General features: G+C 40.1%; 2 protein-coding genes across 6 annotated transcripts in view; both read right to left on the reverse strand.

Moving 5' to 3' along the window:
• Positions 1 to 214: 214 nt before the first annotated feature.
• GP5 (glycoprotein V platelet) lies at positions 215 to 1,924 on the reverse strand. The gene has a single exon (XM_068546466.1). The coding sequence runs from the start codon at positions 1,922 to 1,924 to the stop codon at positions 215 to 217; it is 1,710 nt and encodes a 569-aa protein (XP_068402567.1).
• Positions 1,925 to 6,903: 4,979 nt separating this feature from the next.
• ATP13A3 (ATPase 13A3) overlaps positions 6,904 to 19,636 on the reverse strand; it is an 80,359-nt gene continuing 67,626 nt past the window's right edge. For 3 of the 5 annotated variants that reach the window (XM_068546462.1, XM_068546463.1, XM_068546461.1), the window contains 3 exons: positions 18,753 to 18,833; positions 17,054 to 17,143; positions 6,904 to 10,386 (listed from right to left, as the gene is read on the reverse strand). In XM_068546462.1, coding sequence (XP_068402563.1) covers positions 10,189 to 10,386; positions 17,054 to 17,143; positions 18,753 to 18,833 — 369 coding nt within the window. In that variant the 3' untranslated portion in view covers positions 6,904 to 10,188. The other 2 variants (XM_068546465.1, XM_068546464.1) reach the window with 2 other exon arrangements.

Below are 19,636 nucleotides of genomic sequence, written 5' to 3' on the forward strand. Positions count from 1 at the left end.
GGTGAGATAGAAAGGGGAAGAGAGAGGGAGGGAGGGAGAGAGGGAGAGAGGGAGGGAGAGAGGGAGGGAAAGAGGGAGGGAGGGAGGGAGATGGGAGAAGAGGAAGCGGAAGCAGGGAGAGGAAGACAGCGGCAGCCCGTCTGGACTCTCCCCAGAGCCACGTCTGACAATACCCTGGTCACGTTTTAATTAATTGCAAGGTTTTACCATTGCCTCAAACCAGAGCTCTCTCTCTGATTAATTTCCGAAAGAGCCTGCCGAGTCGAATCATCGCAAACACAATGATCCCGGTTATTATGGCCTGAGCAGCTAAAAGCAGAAAATAGAGACCCCAGAACAGGCTCTGGTCCTGACTTTTGCCCTCGGCCACCGGCCGGGCCCACGCCCAGGACTCGGAGCGCTTGGGTCCCAAGGAAGCGCGGGCAGGGGCGGCGGGCAGGGCGGGCTGCTGGGGGCCTTCGGAAGAGCCGAGGGCGAGGCGGCGGGAAGGCGGGCTCCCGGGGCGCGGACAGCCGGGGTCGCCGTGGGGCAGGGCCCAGAGCGGCAGACCGGCGTGCGGCCCGGGGCCGTGACACAGCGGGGGCTCGGCTCGACCCACGAGGCCCGCGTGCCGCCGCAGCCACGCCAGGAACGGCCCCAGGCCACAGTCGCAGCGCCAGGGATTGTGCCCCAGCAGGACGTTCGCCAGCCGGGGCAGAGCCTCAAATACGTCGCCGGGCAGGGTCTCCAGCTGGTTGTGGTCAAGCTGGATCTCCTCCAGGCTGCTGAGGTTGCGGAAGAGCTCGCGGGGCAGGGTCCGCAGCCGGTTGCGGCGCAGCGACACGTGGCGCAGCCCGCCGAGGCCGCGGAGCAAGTCGGCGGGGAGGGAAGCCAGGCCGGTGGAGCGCAGGGCGAGCACCCGCAGCTCGCCGAGGCCCCGAAAGGCGCCCTCCGGGAGCGCGCTCAGCCGCGGGCTCAGCGTCACCCCCAGTACCCGCAGGCCGCTCAGGTTGCGGAAGGCGGCGGCAGGCAGGGTGCGCAGCTGGGTGGCGTTCAGCCACAGCTCCCGCAGGCCGCCCATCTCCCCGAAGAGCACCTCGGGGAGTTCCTCCAGCGGGTTCTCGAACAGGGTCAGGAAGGTCAAATTGTGCGAATGGAGAAAGAGGGCAGAGGGCAGAAACTCGAGGCGGTTTCTGGAAAGAGTCAAAGAGCTTAGGCTTTGCAGACGGTCGAAGGCGCCGGGTGCGACGGAACGGATGTGATTTCTGTCGAGCTGCAGCTCCATCAGGGCGCGTAGGCTATCCAACAGCCCCGAATCCAGAGACACGAGCTGGTTCGAGTGGAGCAGAAGCTTCTCAAGCTTAACCTGGACCCCAAACAATCCCTCGGGCAGGTGGGTCAAATTATTTCCCGATAAATCCAACAATTTCAGGTTCCCCAGGTCTGTGAAGAGGCTAGCAGGGAGGAAAGCGAGTTGGTTTTGGTTCAAAAAGAGCTCCTGCAGGTTAACCAGTTTCTGAAACATGTTTTGGTCAAGGCTCTTTAGTTCATTGCCGTCCAGAAACAGCTGTTCCAAGAGCACCAGCTTATCCAACAGCGCGCCTGGAAGGTGAGTGATCTTGTTGTGCGATAACCTCAGGGTTTTAAGTTTTATCAGGTCGTTGAAAGTGCCGGGAGCAATGGCCGAAACTTGGCTGTCGGACAGCATTAGGCGCTGCAGGACGGTCATGCCACTGAAGCTGCTGTTCTGCAAGGCGCCGCGGCCCATTTGGAAGAGCAGGATGTGCGTGAGGTTGGTGGGCAAGCCGAGCGCCGCGATGCGCGCCACGCTGCCCTGCGAGCACTGCGCGGCGTCGCGGAAGATGCACCTGCAGGTGGGTGGGCAGGGGAAGGGCTGGGCGCGCAGGAGCCCGAGCGCGGCGCACAGCAGAGCGCTCCTCAGCATGTCTGGAAAGGCGACCGCGGCAGATCTGTGGGCAACACACGAAGGACAAACGCTCGAATTTCAATCTTGTAACCCTGCGTGATCCTTTCGCCAGGATTATCACTGACTTTGAATGTTACCCAGATATAAGTTAAGTCTCCCTCTTAGGAGTGCTGATTTTCCTGGGTGGTGAAAAGACGTTCATTCTACCCTACGAGGCCTCGTTCGTTTTACTGATTTTCCACTCTTAGTTCAAATCGTTGAAATGAAAGCATTTTCAAGCTATGGAAAAGTCAATACCTTTAAATCTTTACATAGAGAGAACTAATTAAAATAATCTTTCTCACAGTCAAGCTCACAGACATCACAGAGCAATGTGCATTGTGAACATAGCCCTGCTCTTGACTTCATGACTTAGCCTAGGGTGGCTATGACCTACAGCCCTGAAGGGAACAGCAAAGTCTGTTAAAGCAGCAGCAACCATCACCTGATTCCTTTTATCACAATCATGCTGTATCTGCAGTGCCAACTTACTCTAAAACAGGACCACCCCGTAATAGTGAACCACACTGAGAAAAGTAGGTATTAGTAGGTAATAGTACCTATCACTTTATGCCACGCATTGTTCTCAGCACTTTATTTAAATTAATTCACTTAATCCTTACAATAACCCTATGAGTTAGGTACTAATATTATCCCCAATTAAAGGATGATGCAGCTAAGGCACAGAAAGGTTAAGTAACTTAACCAGGGTCACAGAGCTAGAATTTGAGAGTAGTATTTCTGATTGAGCCATAAATAAGGAGCTATCACTTCTAAGATGCTTAAATAAAAATTAGTACTCGTGGCACTGAATTATCTGTGAAATACAGTAATACTAATCTGCCAAAACAATGTTTCCTACATGTAATTTTAAACGAATTGCTTCTTGTACTAAATTTTATTTCTTATTCATACAGACTAACCGAGCCCTCCGGTTGCCCATACTAATTTTTAAAATATTTGGCCTTACCTGAAATGGTGCTGCACCCCAAAGCAACTGAAAGGCTTAGAGCTTTGCGTGTGATTTGGCACTTTCCAAAGGAAGAGGGAAGTATCCTTGCATCCTGAGGATAAAGGCTTTCCCAGAATAAAAGTCATGGAAAGGACCCTATCTCAGAGGGCATATTCTGGTTTTTAATGACAAATATCTTCAAACTTTGAAAAAGAGACCATATATCACCCAAGTCCTACGGCCAAAGCCGAATGGCAAGAGCAGGAGGGAGAGCAGTTTCTCCCCAAAGGCACAATATGACTCTGTGATGTGTGTCCAGTAGTGACACAGCTGGACCACTGCAGCAACCACACCCCTGGTTGGGCTACACTTCCTTCGGGTGTTCCTTTTTCTGCCATTTCGCTCCAGTTCTGCTCCAGTTCCCCTCTCCCTCTTTTAGGAATAAGGCTAAGGACATTCTCAAGTGCTCCACTCATTTTTTTTTTTTTTTTTCGTTTTAGGAGTAGTAAAGCTAACAACATTCTCAAATATGTTCCATAATGGCCTTGATGGGTTGAAGGAAGGGTGTCCACATGTTCATTTGAACATAGGAATGTCAAACTGCTTTGCAAAGTAGTTGTGCCAATAGATGCTGCCACCTACTGTACATCTCCACCCATGCCTTGGAATTGATTTTAAAATTTTTGCCATTCGTATGAAATAATTGTCTCGGTATGGTTTTAATTTTTCATTTCCCTATTGAATTATGAACTTGAGCATCTTTTCATATTTTTAAGGGCCAGTTGTGCCTCATCTTCTGAGAAATTTGGGTTCTTTTGACCATTTTTCTATATGCAAAGTACGTATGATTGTGTCTTTAAAAAACTGAATTGTAGGCATTATTTATGTATTCTGGATACTAATCCTTTGTCAGTTGTAGGTGTTACAGATATCTTCATCTACTTTGTGCTTTGCCTTTTCACCTGCTTTCTGTCTTTTGATGGACAGAAGTCTTAATATAGGCAGAGTTATTAATCTTTAAGATTTTTTATGTCTATTAAAATAATTCCTCCTCTCCTCTCAAGCCAAAAAAAGATTCTCCTGTAACACCTTATTATTACATTTTAGAATGTTGTCCTTCGCATTTAGGTCTTTAATCCGTCTAGAATTGATTTTTGTGGATGATGTACGTACAATTTTATCTTTTTCCATTAGGATAACCTGCTGTCCTATATATGTATATCCCTTCTTCCCTCAGAGCTACAATGTCAGCACTGTCATAAATCAACATCTGATGAATGTTGTGTGGGTCTGTTTCTGGGCTATTTGATAACCCCTATACCAACACCACACTGAAATATAAAGCCTGAAAATATCCAGTGTTTTATGAAGTGTGAAGAAGTAGATATTCTCATACCACATTGGTGGGAATATAAATGGTAGCAAACTTTGGGGAGGAAAATTTAGTAGTATCAACCAAATTTTAAACATACATATTCTTTGTCCAGCAGTTCCACCGCTAAAAATATATCCTATGGAAATGCTCATTAAGACATGTACACAAAAACTTACTTGCAGGATTCTAATAGAAAAAAAAAAAAAAAAGAAAATCTAAATGACCATCAATAGGGAACTAGTCGTTTAAATTATAGTATATCCGTGCAATAGGATGCCTTGCAGACTTTGAAAAGAATGGATTTGAGCTGCAAGTACTGACATAACTTTCTTTTTTTTAAATTAATTTTTTTTTTAGCTGCGTTGGGTCTCTGTTGGTGCGCGCGGGCTTTAGTTGCGGTGAGCGGGGGCTACTCTTCGTTGCGGTGTGCGGGCTTCTCATTGCGGTGACTTCTCTTGTTGTGGAGCACGGGCTCTAGGCACGCGGGTTTCAGTAGTTGTGGCTCGTGGGCTCTAGAGTGCAGGCTCAGTAGTTGTGGCGTACAGGCTTAGTTGCTCCGCGGCATGTGGGATCTTCCCGGACCAGGGCTCGAACCCGGGTCCCCTGTATTGGCAGGCGGATTCTTAACCACTGTGCCACCAGGGAAGCTCCTGACATAACTTTCTAAAATACACTGAATGACATAAAACAAGGGCGGCATAGCATATAACATGGGGTTCTATGTGTGTCGGATTTTTAAAAACATATATGAGCATATATATTTTTTCTAGAACAATACAACCAAGAAACTTTAGTATTCCCCCTTTGGGGGAGAAACCAGGAAAAAGGTGACTTCCTTATATACCTTTCTGTGAGCTTTGAAATTTTATCAAACGTGCTTAATGTCACTATTAAAATTTTTTTAATGCAAATATAAAGTGATTTGGAAGGGAAAATGGCATTGTTTAAGACAAAAGGTAGGAATATAGGTTTTTAAAAATACTGGGAAAAGTCAATGCTTGAATTGCAAAAGAATAAACATTAACCTCTGGAATCTTTGAGTGCAGTGGTACAGCAGAAGTGGTTCTTAAATTATTTTATCCTCCTTGGGAAAAAAAGTCCCCCAAATCGACATTGGCAGGTGTTATAGAAAAGGAACTGAAACCTATTCAGCCTTTAGTGTAGCCAAATGCGGTCAAAGCCCATTAAATGCTGAAGGGACTGAAATTATCTTCTAAGCATGCAGTCCTAAAACACAGGGAAAGCCACTGAGCAGTCTGTCTTTCCGCTCAAATCAAGGGAAGCAGCTCCAGAGCCTGGAACAGCTCCCCTGGTGACCAGTGAGTCAGTCACACAGGCAGACCAAGTGAAAGGCCCCTTGCCCATCAAATGCCAGGAGCCAGCATGACAGAGGCCTGGGAAGAGGTACTGTGGGATAATCAGAATACGACTTCGAGTCAAATTCGGGTGAAGCTTCTTTAGCCTATTTCCCCAGGAAGATCTCCAGTGAGAATTAACCTGCAAGGTTTATTTTGAAGAGAGGACATTACGATGGGCCAAGAAGGGAACACTGGGCACAGAAGTTGCGGACAGTGGTGGAACAGAGTTGATCCAATGAGCAAATTGATGAGGTACTGAGAAGTACTTTGAGCACTGCAGTAATGACGGCACCAGTGTTTCAAGTCCTTTGGATTTTGGATCCATGAAACAAGTCAGGAATCTGCTGTCCTAAGTGGCAGCTTCTGTATCAGAGTCACAGAACCCTGGCTTACAGGGTTTGGCCATTCAAAACCAGGTATTTACCGAATGAGATATGCTTTTCTTCCTCCGTGGGAGAGACTCCAAGGCCAGGGCACAGCAGCGATCTCTCTGTACTTGTGGAGTAACCACAACCCCAACTTGGTACAGGGACAATCTCATTCAAACTCCTAGAACTCCCTCTGTCCTTCCCTGCAGTATATACCCAGAGTAAAGCAACTGGCAGTGATGGAGGGGGAAAAGGAAGGACAGACAGGCAGAACTGTACTGCCACCTGCAGGCTGTGGTGCAAGGGACACGATCATTTGCTACACAACCCACAGAGAATGGAAGGAACTTGGGCTCAAACTAGGTCTCACACCAGCCAACCATCCACATGGCCCACAGCAGAGGACACATGGCTCCTGCAGAACCTGTGATACAAGGAAAGCCCTCCTACCCAAGCACAAGGCCCAGCACATCCTGCCCTCTCTGGGATTCCTATGGCCAGTAGTTAGCTCCAAGTTCTCCTGCTCCACGGAGCACTCTTTTTGCATCCATGGATGCCGCTTCCCCTCAAACTTACCATGGCTTACATGGCATTAGCTTTCCGTCTGATCTTCCCAAGTATTAATAAATTCTAAGTCCCTAGTCTTCTACTTCACCATTTCCCTCAGACTTCCTGATACTTAACATTTGGCTCTACACTGTATCTGACTGATGGGTTTCTATGGGCCGGTCACAGACATGACGTGGTGTGTGGAAAGTTGCATTATTTTCTTGAAAAATTCAAAGTTAAAAAAAAAAAAAGAGAGAAATGGGGGAAGTATTAAGCAGGAAAATAAATCCAGAGAGGGCAGTATTCATGCAACTAAAGAGCAAACAAACGTATATAAAGACACAGAAAAAAAGAAATGTTATATATATCATTCAAATCTTTATTTTGAACAGCTTCAATCAAAAATTTTTCGTAAGGCTATTTACAGTGCTGAATGTACAATTCTGAATGTATGCCTTTTTGACATCAGGGTACCATTCTTGAGCAGCAATACAATTTAAAAAATATAAAGATGCAGTGTCATTTCTGATATAAAGTTACTTAAAAAAATCCAAAGTCTTAGGGAATTCACAAATCATAACAGGAAGTAATTATTTTATTAATTTAATGTGCACATAATTACCAAATCTTAATACATTAAAAATATGTGTAAATGCCCACAGACTGTACAAAAATTAACATTTTGTTAAAAGTTCCCAACCACCTCCCACCATAAATATACAAAAAGCCTATTTTCAGATATGTCAAAACTGCATGCATGAAATCTTAGAATGTTTTCTAAAGTTGGAATTTTGCTCTTCTCTGGACATTGGATCCATAGCCGTTTGGGGGAACAGAGTACATAAACACTGACATAATTTTCCCTGCCTCTGAAACTGTGCAGTAGTTTCATAAACATGGGAAACAAAACAGTAAAAACTGCAACAGTTTTATTTAAATGCAAGTACAATTTGGAAAGCTTTCGAATGTAGGGATTATAAAACTGATATAAAAAGTTTTTATTTCGTTGTTGGCTTAGCCACTTTTATTCAAGCATTATTTGCAGCATTGCTTTACAGCAGTTGGTGCTAGAAGATACAAAACATATAGTTACCACTATTTATATTTGAGGGAGGAAAAAAAACTTTAAACAACCCTGAGGGAGACACACATTAAAAATCTTGTTATTTATTTAAAAAGTTAAAAAGTTACATATTATTTAACAATTACTTTCCTGGACATTTCTGTCCTTTAGGTATGTGCATAAATAAAATTTAAATCAGCAATATTTATTCATCTTAATATGTCAAAATAATATATGTACAGATTTTAAAATTTAGATCTGTATACACTCAAATAATTTAATGTGAAATTCAGAATCAAAATTACTATGTAATGGTGACCTACAGAGAGAGGACTCGTCTATCTATGGCACTAAGTAGGACCCACACCTGGACTCACAGGCATTCTTCAAATCACATTCTGGAAGCCATCCATTACAACCTGAACAACCCACCTTGTCTATGTTCAAATCTAGCCTCCTACAAATGTTTTATCCACCTACCTAAAAACCTCATTCCTTTGAAAACAATATGGACAGATGTGATATAAAACCCTTATAAAATCTAAATGTTAAAAAAGGGGGGAGGTTGTAAAAATATAGCTCTTTATGATCATGCTCTTAAAGATGTTAAATACAATCTGATAGTTGGATTTTTAAGCTGCTACTTAGCAATTACTTTAATTATATGCTTCAGTATTTAAATCAAAGAATAAAATTTACAATTGTGGGAGATCACTGAAGACTATCACTCATATGTATTGGAAGTGAACTGAATGTGGAAATTATAAAATGATAAAGAGAGTAAGTAACTATAAAAACAGTGCTAATTCACAGCTCAAGAGGTCTGAGATGCATAGCTTCATAGAATCATTCATGGAACAACTGTTCTTATCATCTAATGTGTATTAATATAGTATCATACTTTTTTGATGGAAAACTTTGATTATATTTTTGTAAGAATCATCAGTGGCCACAGCAGTTAACAGTGATCCTGAGTGTAACATACATTTTTCTACAGTTAACCAAAAATCATCAGGTCTCTGCAGCATAAAAAATGAGAACCATTTGGTTTTACGGTTCTGGGTAACATCTGATCAAACTGGTAAATACGTATCAGGAAAATAATGATCAGCTAGAAGTAGAAAGCACAAGCATGCTACCGGTCAAGGAAGAGCACAGGATAAGATCACACAGTCTTAGTAGTTTAGTGTCCACTTTACAGCAGTATCAGTTTTCTTGTTTATCAGAACTTTGGGCTTTGCCAAACTGCTGGATCTTACCTTTAATAAAGGCATTTTTAAATTACCTTAATTTTGTTTAGAATTTAAACATTAACCAGGCAAAACAGAAAGGTGAAAAATATCTTCATGTACATTTCTTTTGGATCAATGAATGACTTTTCTTTTTAACTTTATTTCATTTTTTTTTTTTTTCTCCCATAAATTTCCACAACCAAATATGCTCATTCGTAAACACCCAATCCAGAACAGGTAAACTCTGACCTCTGGCGCCACCTAATGGCATAAGACAAACTCGCCAGGTTCATACTGCTTTGAAAAAACAGCAGTCATTCAAAACCACTCATTTTTTTAAGCCTCATTATTGACAGGAGAGACATACATCAAACCTTTAAAATTTTAGGAGGTAAAATTCTAACTCAAAAAACTAAAAAACAAAAAGCTATTATCCTATGTCTTTAGGTAATTAAAGACGTAGAAGAAAATAAAAAGACATTTAAAATAATATAAAGCCTGAGAGGAAAAAAACAGGTATGAAGAGATATTAAAAAGGTAGATCTACATCTACTACCAAAAGAAATCAGCTTTTTTCCTACTGAAAAGGCTTCAACAACATGTAACTAAAGCAAATTATACTACTGACACCAGACATAGCACAAGATCCATATAATAGATTTGAGGGACATCTCAAGAAGGCAGTGAAGCACCTTGCTGATTAGAAAAAATAAAACCCAGGCAGTTTGTACAGAAAATATAAAACCATAAATGGAAATTACCTGAGTTGCAACACCATAAAACTCACTCCTAACTCTAGGCTATCAAAGGGAACTGGTGTTATGTACACTAAGTTTTCTTTGGGAGAAATATTGAAATCAAATAAAAACAGGCTTTGTACCTATTTTCATTGAAGGCTAATTAACACCCATTTTATTTATCAACCACAAATTTAGGGCCTGTATATAAATGATGACTTTATCTAATAAGGGGGCTGTGAAAATAAATTTAAAGGCATAAACTAAAGTCTTAGAAGCTAGTATCTAAATACCTTCCAGATACCAACTTTCTTCTGTACCCTATAAAGAGTATCACTGAGGATAACAATCAAGCAAGTTCTGGAAATATATATAATATTTAGAGTCACTGAATGAAGGTATAGGACTTTGAAGATTGATTATTAATTTAACTGACAGGCCAATCTCTTTTTGTTTGTTTTGTTTAAAAAAAAAAAACTCAAATCAGCTACTGTATTGGAAGGGACATAAATTGAAAGGGTGCCATTCTGACGCACAGGATCAGATTAAGTCCTACATTTACATTCTCCTCAATACTGCTACTAGAATACCACTGAGACCGATTCACTGCTATGTTATGGTGATGATCTGACATGATCCATTCTCCTTTACTAAAGCTTTCGCTTCTGTTGTTGTTTGAGGTTTTGGTGGCCATTCCGGGTCAACCAAGAGCTCCTGGGCCAGATACATGTACTTGGCCTTTGGCATCTTCTTCCTACAGTTCAGGGCCCAGGACAAGCAGCATTTTCCCCACCAATCCACTGACTCCTAAGAAAATAAGGAAAAAGAGGAACACCCCAGTAGATTAAGAGCTGTTGTTTTTAACAAGTTTGTTAAAGCATAGTTCATCAGCACAGAAAAATAAGAGGAAATGACTTCTGAGCACAACAAATACATGAAGGAAAAAAAAAAACAAATCCACGCTTAAAAAAAAGCCAGCTTTCCATTATTTAGGAACATTATTTTTTTAAGATTATATTTCTAAGGTATCCATGTAATTTATACTTCATTTTATTTAGTTCTATGTTCCTACTTCCTCCTGTATGCAGATACATTTAAAAAATAACTTGTATATCTGAAGTCTGTGATTCCATAACACAAAACATCTGATGTATTAAGAATAACTTCAAACTATTCAGACAGAGAAAAAATTTTTAATATTTAATATGAAAACCCTCATTCTATCCTAAACTATCTTTTGGTACTACTGCTGCTAGCAACTTAACCACCTGATCAGTTTTGAAAAAACACAGTGTAAAGATACCACTGCTACTGTTAATATCACCTTTCAAAGCATTATGTAAATATTGTTAGGTCAAAATCAGAACTTAGATCATGTTTAATGTCAATCACTTCTTTTAAAACCACATTCTCATTAACATAAAAAACAATTTTATTTTATAATGATGGTTTCCCCTTGGTGCTCCACAACTGGAAAGAGGTACACAGAAAACTATAAAGCAAGTATTAATTCTTAGTATTATTTCATTATAAAAAGCTATGCTGTCACAGATTTCCTTCGGATCAATCCCAATGTTTTTACTGGATGTGATCTTAGATAAATAGTTCTTGAAGAACAAGAAAGCAGAGTCCCTGGTTATTGTACAAAAATGTAAATTCAATATAGGCCCTCAGAATTTGTCTTAACTGAAACCGGAAATAAATGAAATAAAACTAAATGACTATACTGAGACCTGTAGTTATATTCACCTCTGAAGAACAGTCAATTCTTAACTATTTTGGCTGTTTCTTCTACAAAGCAAAATTTAAATCCCAGGTTGTTTTGTTTTGCCATCAACATATAACCTAGGCTACAACCAGGTCTAAGCTCAACTGAAGTAAAGATGACCCTTGAGCAACACCGGGTTTGAACTGTGCAGGTTCACTTACATGTGGATTTTTTAAGCAAATACTACAGTACTACATGATCCACAATTGGTTGAATCTGCAGATATGGAGGAACCCTGTATACAGAAGGCCTATAAATTATATAAATCATAGCAGATTCTTGGCTGTGGGGAGGGTCAGCAACCCTAACCCTGGCATTATTCAAGGGTCAGCTGTAATCTCACAAAATTCCGGAAGCATTCTAATGTTAACTCTCAAAATATCTTCATGATCAAGAAAGGCAAATTTGCTGTAACACAGATCCTGAAACACAGGTTTCTAAATTGGCCAATGGAGAATAGCAAAAATACTTTAAAATGAAAACTCTTTAAAACTTCTTCATACTTTGACTTAGTAGGTCTCATCGTACTGAGACAACCACCAGGAACCTACTACTCTCTCCTTCTTCAAAACTGGGGGTGGGCATGTGGCAGAGAGCGTGATACACAATACGTGCTTTTAAAGGCCTTCTAGTTTACTCTGTCGACAAAACAGTGTAAGCTGCACCATTACCAAGAATTTTAAGGCAAAAACTGTGGTTTGTCACAAGTAAGCTATATTAAATTAGGGGTGTGGTGGGTTAGTGGTGATACAGATTTGAGGATTATTCATCTAGTAGCCTCTTCATTGTCATAGCTAAAAAGAGAGTTATTACCATCACCTCAAAGGAAGTCCACAAGAAAACATTTAGCATTAGAATATAGAAGAGACTAGCTATAGGATTCTTCAGGTGATCCAAATAACAAATAATTCCTTTCCAGTATAGGCGTATACATGACAAACCTTAATATTTAATCTGAGGCGACAGTTCACTACTTGGACCTATCTTTTCCCCGAGGTGTTTAAATTCTTCAGTCTAATTGCAGGGGAAAAAATATTCACTGTTCCTAAATCAGTGTGAAAGCTGTCACTTTTTATTTTACAGCAAGTAGCATTGTTAAAGGATCACAGAAAAGGGTGAATGGTGAATGCTGACTTTTTTTTAAAAAAAGGCAGAAACATATAGGCCTTGTCTGTCCAGATGAGCCAGCTAGGCTGAAAGCAATGCAAAACAGGCTGAGTTAAGGAAAGTCACAGCCAAGTGTATTCAAATGTAAGACATACACACACACACACAAAATAATAAAATCCATCGTTTCCCCACCTGTGGAAAATGAGGCAAGCAATAAAATTAAAATGAAATCCACTGCAAACAGAATCACAATTGAATAGTATTCTTTTCACATTAATGTGCATGCTTTTTTAAAAAAAATCTTCATGTCCCTGTTAAAAGCAACGTACACTTGTTATAATTTTAAAAATAAATTCAGTCACAAGGAACACTAGGGATTCCCCCTTCCACTATAATTAGACCCATATTTTGTTCTTGTACCCTCACCTCCCCCAAACAGCATACACAAAAAATACACTATAAGCAAGCATAGGCTTGTTAATTTACAAACACAAGCATACCACAGACATCCTCAAACAATATAATTCACTGGTAGAGAAAATAAACGGTGCTACAGGCATGCTAGAATAGAACTAAATCAAGGGAGAAAAGACAGTGGCAACAGGACAAAGGCAAGCACTGCACAAGGAGAGGGAAGAGCTGAAGCATCACGGGGCTTAGAATGAGCACCAAGGCCTCGCCAAGCATCTAGGGCGAGTCTCTGAAGCAGAACACAGGAGGCCCAGCAACTGGATCTTGTGATTTGCTCCTGAAAGGAATGGTTAAATAACCAAGTGTATCCCCCAGAGAAGGCAAAGTGGCCCAGCAGAAAAACCACAAAGAACTTTCAAAAAGATCTACAGCTACAATTCTCCTGCTTCTTAGACCAGTCCAAGCTGTTCATTCCAGAACCCCAATGCCAGCTAACTCCTAGCAGTGTCTTTTAGGAAATGTTTTCATAGGCAGTATGTAAGATATAAAGCCATGCTTATGGGGAAAATGTTGTAATGGTACTGTGGTTTTCATAAAAGTCTTCTTCCATACCAATCCTGAATATAAGACAAAGACGATCAGAATGAACATTCTATCTAAATAAACTCAAATAATATCCTAAGTGGCATAAAGACTACAGCTGACATCTGGATTTTTCCCCCAAAAGGAAAACATAATCAGGACACATTCTCAGGCATTATCAAAATACATGACGGTATGACTCCCGTTCCACATCTACCACTAAGCAGCCTCAGTTTACCAGACACAGGGTAGGCACAAATGCTTCTTCGAAAGCGAATACATAGCACAGATCTTCTCAAACACGGGTAAAGCTGTACAGAAAAACACAGGTGATGGGCCCCTCCACTGACGACTTCTCACTCAGTAGGTCAAAGGTAGAGCTCAAGGCATTTGTGATGAATATCCTTACTTGAAAATCACTGCATCTCAAGAATCTTTTTTTTTTTTTTGTCAGAGAATAAGTATTAACATCTGGGGCTGCTAAAGATCACTACAGAAAAAAAATACTTAGTTACATTCAAGTTTTAACTTTGATTATTTACAAATGGTTTATTTAACCTGTTTTCAATTTGATTCAATGGACATTTACTGAGGCCACTGTGCATTAATAAGAAAAAGAACCACTGTGGGAAATAAATGACTATTACATAAAAATCTTTCCTGTATCTAAATTAGGTTAGCTGTATGTATGTTCAGTGGGCCAAATAAACATAATATCTAAAATGTCTACTATTAAATAAAATGACACCTAAAGGTTTATTTCGTTTTTAAAGAACAGATGGAGGCTTTCTGTTATAGGAATATTATGGTCCTGGGCCCAGATAAAACTGAACCTGAATTCCAGTTCTAATACTGTTTCCTCATCTGTGAAGACAGGGATATCTTTAGTCTCTCTACCCTAACCTCTTAGGTGGTTGTAACAACTAGAGAGAATTTATACAAAATGCCTCACAGTGTCTACCATAAAAAGTAGGTTTTGAAAACAGTAGCTGTTCTTTGTCTCCATTTTGTCACTTGATTGTTATATTAGTTTGCATCTCTGTGGCCTCATAGTGTGAGACAGTGTGGCACAGTGGAAAAAACACTCCTCTTGAAATCAGAAACCTTGGCTTCAACTCCCAGCTCCGCCACTCATAAGCTGCATAACCATGGCAAGTTGACTGAATGCTGTTTCTTTACGTATAAAACGAAGTTAGAAACACCTTAAGATTGGAAGGATTCTGGAGGTGTTACATAGCTGCCTTGCAGATCACCAGATATTTTGGACATGGTTACTAGAGATTTCTAGGTGAGGTTCTCGACTTCACAACTCAACTGCATTAAGACCTGCAGCCTAGTCCAGGGTCTTTAGCTTTGAAACTTCGAACCTTACTCAATGGTCTCTGGGTTTATATGGTAAGGAAGGAATGAAGAAACATGGCTGTTCTTCCCCCGACATTAACAGAGAAGGTTGAGAGTTGCGATCTTAGAAGACCTCACGGGACTCTTGGTAGGAAAGAGCACAGAATGGGCTCCTAGGTGTAGCAGGTCGCTCTCATCTTTACTTGCTTTTTCACCTTATGGCAGGGATTTTCAGCCTCGGCACTGCTGACGGGTTGACCCAGACAGTCTTTGTCTTGGGCGCTGCTGCAGGATGTTTACTCGGCAGCATCTTCAGGCTCCACCCACCACATGCTAGTAGCAGCCTCACCCCCACCCCCCGCCAATTGTGACAAACAAAAATGTCTCCAGATACTGCCACGTGTGCCCGGGAGGATGGGGGGACTACCCCTAATTGAGAACTACAGCCTTACAGTAATCTGACTAACTGATGGGCTCTCCAAGGGTCACAAATATGAACAGTGAGAGCAAACTACAAACGGAAGTGTTGGAAGATGAAAGCATAGCATTCTGTGCTAAGAGGTTGTAAGAACTCTCTTTTCTAAAGCCAATGATTTAAAAAATGCTTTCTTAAATCATGACCCTAGAAACTGAAGGCCAAACTTCTTGTCTACTCAATGGTGCTCAGACCTGGTAAACACATGGGGCCGGCGGGAGCCTCCCTGCTCAGACCACTCTCTCCCCAGAACACTTCAGAGGTACAACTTCACATGAGAGGCACAAACTCTTAAAAATAATGAGGACACATACTTATTTACACATTTTTAGAAAAAAGATATAGCAAATGATAGAATTTTCTGCCATTTAATTTTGGTTGAAAAGTGCGGAAGGCTTTCCAATTGAAATGTTTTAAAGGAGTTTTATGATACCCACTTTTGACTTAGGGTACAGCTCCTCTTCAGAACCTGCGTTTCCTGTTTAGATCAATAGTCGGAGATCTCTTTGGAAAAGCTAAATACTCAATGGAAATGTTTTCCTTGGCCAAGGCCTTGCCAGTACAGATATTTTATATGAGGACTGATGATAGGACCCGAAGTTAACCCTTTGAAGTAATGTAGTGAGGTCACCAAGACACGGAGGAGATTTAGCTCAGGAACTTGAGCCTCTCTCTAATACAGCTCTGGTCATACTTACTAGGGACAACTGTGCCTTACACTGCTTTGAGAAAAAGAAACTAAAGCAGATTCCAGACTTATCACATTATTACAAAACTATCCTTACTCATCATCAAGCATTAGAAAAGGAAATGGTGCTCTATAGAACTTCTTATAAAGTGATCCTGTGATACTACTACACCAGGCATCAAGCCTGATGAATTCCCAAAGCAAAGCTCAGGACATAGCTACTCAGGTAAAAGAAAGCTAAAAATAAGTGAGTGACCCACGCCAGGGAATCCTCTTGAATTCGGAAAGCTTCTTTCTGGCCTGGGATGAGTGAAAGGTTTAGAACTCATGTGTATATAGCATATCGCCCACCTACAAACAGCAATGGGCACAGTAACGAGGGAGTGAAACTTTATGCTGTCAAGTTCTCTATACTCAAAAAGCTGCTCAGAGCTGTGATTCAATGGTACTGATTTAAAAACCAAGAGTAACCTATATTTCCTATCAAGAATTTCAACATCCTAACACCAAAAAATGGGTTTTATTCATCTGCTTCTCTTTTCTTTTCACCACAAAAAAGGTCAAAAGTCCTTAAACCATGGTTTGTATAAAAATGAACACTATCTCTCTGAAAATGTTTCTAAATGATGAGAGACATATGCTGGGGAAAACCAAAAAGCCACCCAAAATTAAGGTACAGTAATTGACAAGAAATCAGAAATAATTCCTCAGAATTTTGACCTTTGGACTCTGATCCATGAAGAAACAATTCCCATTCCATAACTTTATTTACATGAATCTCATTTAGCTTCTAATGGGATTCATAAAAACCAGAAACATAAAATTTAAGCCAGAGAGAAATGGAAAAACTTACCACTGAGAACAAGACCTTCACACACAGAGAAGATAAGGATTGGAATGGAAAAGAGACTTATGAAACTTCTGAAGTCCTAAAAAGACTGTAACAAATGTTTGCCATGAATCTTCTAGGACTCCTTACAAAAAAATGAAATGCCAGGCATAGAGGAAAAGGTTGAGCAACACACAACAGAATACCACCCTACACAATGCAGAGTACACAACTGACGTGAAGAATTGAGAGTAAGGGCTGATTTCCAACCTGCGGTAGCTGTGTGGTGGTGAAGCGATATTCTCCTTGTTTGTCTCGATTGAACACAACTTTCCAAAGGACCATGTCAAGGAAGAAGTTCTGAGAGATAGTCCAGCGAGTTAAGAATTAAAAATGACTACGTCATTCTTTATTAATGCATACATTTAAAAAGGCTCACACAATGCTGAGACATTAGTGAAAAACATGATTTGGTTTTCATATAGAGAATTTCAGTTTATATTGCAAAAGGATAAAGAATAACAACAGGACTTTTGCAACAAATATAAATCATAAAATTCTTGATAAATTTGCTACAAAGTATGGCTTTTATATGAATCCTCAGGTCTTTCCCATATTAAAATAATGCTTATAATCTGAAGTATTTTTCTTAACAGTGAATTGAGTTATTTATATCTATATACAACTATATCTATATGCATATGATGAAAAATAATTCTTTTGATAGTAAGCAAGAATAAATTAAGGGAGATTAAGAAAGGATTCCCTAGAAATTGTTTTATAAAAAGATTTTATCTTAAATAACATTTGCGTGAAAAGATGAACTTATACTATAGAAAAAAGGAAAGCTTAAAGTACAGTATCTTGGACATGCTTTCTAATGTCCATAAAACAGCAAAAATACATTAAAATGGGCAACCTAAAAAGATCAGTACCGTAATAACCATGCTGTCCACTATGGCCCCAATTTAAATACCAAGTCATCTTTTAGAAAAATATCAAATTAAACATAATTTCCAAGTCTAGAGCCATTATCTCTAAAGTATACATGTTTCCCACAAATTACCTTATTTTAATTCAAAAGCCTACTCTATGAAACCCTTAACTTAAAAATCACAACTGTATCTCCTTCTTCATTTGACATACTGCTACTGTAAGAGTGAATAATAGTAGCTCTGAGAACAGACCAAATTTTATTAATAAGCAGCAAGTGAGAACTTACTATCTCCTTTTAGAGAAGCTGACCTAAAGGAATCCTAGTAGGAGAATAACTATACAGTATAAAATGGATCAAAGAGTACTTAAGACCTCTTCCCTCTAAGGAAAACTTAAAAGTAAATACCAAGGAAGAAGTTCCAGCAATCAATGCTGAGACTGGATAAGTTCATCATGGTCACTATTTTACAATTTCAATCAACTAATTATTAATATTTACTATACTTCATGGAGAGAGCCCCCTCCCTTTCCTCCCTTAAATGGGAGATTTTACTGTACATCACAGGACTTGGGTGGTGCTCTGATTTCATGGCCACTGGTTTACCAGTTTATGGGCCACCTGAGCACCAATCTTCTCTCCTTTCTCTCAGTCACTAATTTTTGATTTATAACTGCTTATTTTCTCCCATCTATGACTGCAGCTAAATCATCTCTCTCTCTCTCTCTTTTTTTGGCCACGTCACATGGCATGCGGGATCTTAGTTCCCCAACCAGGGATCGAACCCACGCCCTCGGAAGTGAAGGCACGGAGTCCTAACCACTGGACCATCAGGGAATTCCGTCCTATCTCTTAATATGACTATTATTAGCTCATGGAACAGTTGAGAAGAGAAGGCTAAATGAATTTAACTGCAATGAAACTGAAATTCTTTGTGGGCTTCCATAATGTTACCTATCCGTTTCCCCCATTACCATTAAATCACGGAGAATTGCAAAGCAGCAAGGCAGCCACTTCATTATGTAAAGTGCTTACCTCTACCACGACTGAAACAAAGGCATTGACGAGAACAATGATGAGCATAGTTACACGCCACTGATATGGTACACACACTATCTGGAAGACAAAAATTATGTTAATATAGTATGTAGTTGATATTATAGCATTATATCGTAATTTCCAAATTTATTTAATTCCTATTATATACCAAACACTTTCACATATACTATCTACTCAATCCTCAGCAATGCCACAAGGTAGATACTATACCGCTTTTCAGATGATAAAATGCAAAGTGAAGTAACTCAAGGTTTAAAAGATACATTAAAGTGGTTGAACTTAGAGACAAATCCTATTCAAAATCAAAAGCCCATGCTCTACTAGATCATGAATTTCTAACAAGTCTCTATTTTAAAAATAAAGTCCTATAAACAATGAAGTAGATACTGATCTAATAATGAAGTACTACTCAAAACTCTATACTGTTTAAAGACAATTCATAAAAAGAACTGTGCAGATCAATTTAAGAAGTAAGTTTTCACTTTAAAACCTGTGATTAATTCTAAGGCCTAAAAAAAAAAAGAAGGAAAAAAATCTCATCCATGCATTCATCTCTTTAGTCAGCAAATATTTACTGAGTTCCTAGGTACACACTAGTACCTGTGTCAAGTGCTGAGGAGTGGCATGATATAACATGTTTTAGAAAGACACTTACGGCTCAGCAAGGATTTGAGGGGTGGAGATTGCTATACTGATCCAGGCAAGAGACGATGGTAGCCTGAACTAGAGTGGTGGCAGACATAATGGGAAATAAATATATCTGGTCTCTGTCCCTGGTTCCTGACACAGGGCTCTTTAAACGCAATTTCCTGAGTGGTGGGGGAGATAGGAATATCTTAAACAGAGCTTCTAAATCCCCT

This window comes from Eschrichtius robustus, chromosome 6 (assembly GCF_028021215.1).
Source record: "Eschrichtius robustus isolate mEscRob2 chromosome 6, mEscRob2.pri, whole genome shotgun sequence".
Taxonomy (NCBI): Eukaryota; Metazoa; Chordata; class Mammalia; order Artiodactyla; family Eschrichtiidae; genus Eschrichtius; species Eschrichtius robustus.